The 3,857-nt window shown below is 45.6% G+C and overlaps 1 protein-coding gene across 1 annotated transcript; it reads left to right on the forward strand.

Annotated features, from left to right (window-relative positions):
- The first annotated feature begins 986 nt into the window (after nucleotides 1–986).
- On the forward strand, nucleotides 987–3,293 carry LOC140194521 (probable G-protein coupled receptor 139). Its single transcript, XM_072251726.1, has 2 exons — nucleotides 987–1,053; nucleotides 2,383–3,293. The coding sequence occupies exons 1-2, from the start codon at nucleotides 987–989 to the stop codon at nucleotides 3,291–3,293; spliced, it is 978 nt and encodes a 325-aa protein (XP_072107827.1).
- The last annotated feature ends 564 nt before the right edge of the window (nucleotides 3,294–3,857 follow it).

Here is a 3,857-nt window from a genome sequence, read left to right on the forward strand (position 1 = left end):
AAGAGGTCTAGAATACAAAAGCAAGGATGTAATGCTGAGACTTTAAGGCATTGGTGAGGCCTTACCTTGAGTATTGTGAATAGTTTTGGGCCCCTCATCTTAGAAAAGATGTGCTGTCATTGGAGAGCCTTCCGAGGAGGTTCACAAGGATGATTCCAGGAATGAAAGGGTTATCGTACGAGGAACGTTTGATGGCTCTGGGATCTGTACTCGGTGGAATTCAGAAGGATGAGGGGGAGATCTCATTGAAACCTTTCAAATTTTGAAGGGCCTAGACATAGTAGATATGGAAAGGATGTTTCCCATGGGGGGAGAGTCTAGGACAAGAGGCACAGCTTCAGGATAGAGGGGCGCCCCTTGAAAACAGAGGTGTGGAAACATTTGTTTAGCCAATGGGTGGTGAATTTGTGGAATTTGTTACCACATACAGCTGTGGAGACTAGGTCGTTTAAGGCAGAGATTGACAGGTTATTGATTGGACATGGCATCAAAGGTTACGGGGAGAACGCCGAGAACTGTGGTCGAGGAGGAGAAAAAAAGATCAGCCATGACTGAATGGCGGAGCACACTCAATTGGCCATTGGCCTAATTCTGCTCCAGTGTCTTATGGTCTAATATATCATTGGTCTATGAGGACAAAGACTATGGAGTCTAAGAATGGACGAGATCAACAATAACAATCATGAAAGTGAGAGGGTAACCTGAGCGTGTTTCACAACAACATTCACTGGCTTCCCGAATCGACATTTGTCTGATATTTTGCAATTTCGTTTCAAGTTATCCATACATCATCACAATTGCGATTTTACTTGAATGACATCATGTCTATTTGTACCCCAGCTGTTGGAGGACACGACAGCCTTGTGTAGTATTGAATATTCAGTGTGCTGGAGCGAGTATAAATGAATGAGCGTGGAGATTCATCAGTTCAGTGTTTTTTCAGCGACATCGCGGGCAGCTGGAACACAGGCTGACTCTCACTCAACATGCTTGAAACATTTTACCGTGTAAGGAAGATATGGTTCATGGTCATTGCCGTCATTGGCGTTCCTGGTAAGGGCACAGGCCAAGTAACAGTTACTGAGTTGTGTGCGCGGTCTTTAGACTCGTTCGGTTACGGACAGCGTTGTGATGCCGGTGTATCAGTAAGTGCAGAGCAGACATTGTCACAAAATCCTGTGTTCCTTCAGAAGTTCCCTTGCAGCTTAATCGGTAGCCTCGACTGAAAGTAAAGCGGCAGTTGAAACAGATGTAGAGTGGAAGCTCGGGGGCATTGTTACATTTTGCGGATTTTGATTTATCAGTAGAAAGCCGATGTAAACGTACATTCTCATCATCCAGTGCGCTGGTCACCTTTGCGGGCTACATAGTGTAATTCCGTATCAATAGCGGAACATATTTTTAAATTTTAGAGAAATTAAACCAAGCTCGAAGAGAAGGCGAGAAGCGAAACCCCGGTGAGATTGAGGGGAGAAGGATAGACATTACTTGTGTGTTAAACTCAGAACCATCAGCAGTTTTCAAAAATCACATGTGTGTTTTAGCGGATCAGCTTTCGCTTCCACGCCCCATTATTCATGAATTGAAGAGGCAGTTCAGAGCCAACAGAGCGGTGTCCTACACAGGTCAGACGGGGTACGTTTCATGGGATACTCCGCTCTGGAAAAATAAGCACCGAAGCATTTAGAATAAAGCTGCAGTAATTTGGAGCAACTCCTAAAAGAGGCCGATGTTTTGAAGCACTCACCTTTGGAAATTGGATGGATTAAGCACTAACATGCACAATACACGAAACGCTCAGCAAGGGCCGGCAGAATCCTTAGAAACAAAATTGAGAACTTTCTCACGGACACAGTCTGAAGGAAACCCGGAGAAGAGCAGCTCAGATTTGAAAAGAACAGAGGGCCCTCGTGGGGTGGGGGTGGCAAACGGGGAGATGAGGAGTTGCGAACGGGACAAAGAGATTTAATTTGAAATTTGTACTTTGTAAGTGACAGAAGGGGATGGAACGGGCTTTCGCTGTACGGGGAGTTTTGCAGAGCACAGGTGACAGGTACGCGGCAATCCCCATCGCTGAGGAAGTTGCAGATGTATCCTGGCTTTACGCATCAGTCGAAAACCTGATGTTGGGGGATCTATATTGATTTCGTCAAAAGGCCCTTGGCGATTAGTTGACAATTCCTCCCTCCCAAAGACTGCTCCTGTTCCGGTAACCAGTACCGTACCCTTTCACCTAGCATACGCGCGTTTGCGGCATCAGCAATTCACGCTCTAGAATTTGTCAGCAAAGTTTGATTGTTCTCTATTCCCACTTACCTCTACCCTGAGACCCACGGAGCGCCGATACAGTAATTCACTCATTCTTTTTTTCTATTTCCCCAGTGAATTTAGTGGCGATTACGATCCTGTCCCGGGGAAAGTGCGGCCTCTCCACCTGCACCACTCGCTACCTGGTGGCCATGGCAACGGCGGATTTGCTAACCATCATCTTTGCGGTCATATTTTGGCGGGTCAGTTATTATTACTTCCCTGGGACTTTCCTGGATATCACCCCCGTGTGCAGTGTGATCTCTGTCCTGGGAGAGGCAGCCACAGACTCTTCTGTCTGGTTCACCGTCACTTTTACCTTTGATCGGTTTATCTCCATCTGTTGCCAGGAGCGGAAAACAAAATATTGCACCGGGAAAACTGCGGCTGTCGTTCTGACAACAACTGGCGTTCTGTTCTGTTTTAAAAATGTGCCCTATTTCTTTAAGTATCGTCCTGCGAAAGTGATTGATAGCATACCCTGGGACTGTATTGAAAAGCCCGGCTCCTTTACGGATCCCAGGTGGGTGGGATATAAATGGCTTTCTAAAGTTCTGACGCCGTTACTCCCGGTCCTGTCAATACTACTACTGAACACACTAACAGTCAGACACATTTTAGTGACCAGTCGCGTCCGTAAGGGGCTGAGGGGTCAGAGCAAGGCGGAGAACCGCAGTGACCCGGAGATGGAGAGCAGGAGGAGGTCTGTGATCTTACTTCTCACCATCTCCGGAAGCTTCATCATTCTGTGGTCGGTGAATGTTTTAGAATTCCTTTATAACACCATCGCCGGATTGGATCCAAATAATTTCAAAGATTCGGAATACGTATTTCAACACACAGGATTCATGTTGTTGATATTAAGTTGCTGCACAAACACGTTTATTTATGGGGTAACTCAGTTCAAGTTCAGAGAGCAGTTCATCAGCGCAGCGAAATATCCGCTCACGTCAATTATTCAACGAATTAATAAACAAAATATCTAAGTTCTTCTCAGAAGCGGTTGCAGTATCTACCACGTTTACACTGCAGAACTGGAGGTAGTTGAAGAGTTGGGAGCGGGGAGAATAAAACTGGTTTAGAGCCCGAGAGAGACATTTCGGCACGCACGGCTCGCCGCCACCACCTCGCACCAATTATTCAACTCGTCTTACCTTTTATTTTTGTTTCACCATATCCTGCTCTCATCATGCCACACCCCTTTCGATAATGACAGAGCGGGTCAGAATCTGCCGATATTCAAGACCTATCTGCAGAATTGCAAATCGTTCGTCACTTTAGTATTTTGCATGAAATATGTATGAAAAGAAAAACGAAATTCACAGTCTACACGAACTTACAGTAACCGTGCACTTGTCCTTCGCATTAGATAAACATGCTTCGGAGAAATGTTTAACACCTCAGAACTTGAGTATTCTGTTTATAATTGTTAAATTTATATGCAAAACCCCAGTTCGTCAGAGAACGAGAATAAATACTCGGCACCGGCAGCCGGCGTCCTCCACCTCCTACCGATTATTAAACTCATGCCATTTTTGTTCTCTCTAATG

Source organism: Mobula birostris, chromosome 3, assembly GCF_030028105.1.
Source record: "Mobula birostris isolate sMobBir1 chromosome 3, sMobBir1.hap1, whole genome shotgun sequence".
Lineage (NCBI taxonomy): Eukaryota > Metazoa > Chordata > Chondrichthyes > Myliobatiformes > Myliobatidae > Mobula > Mobula birostris.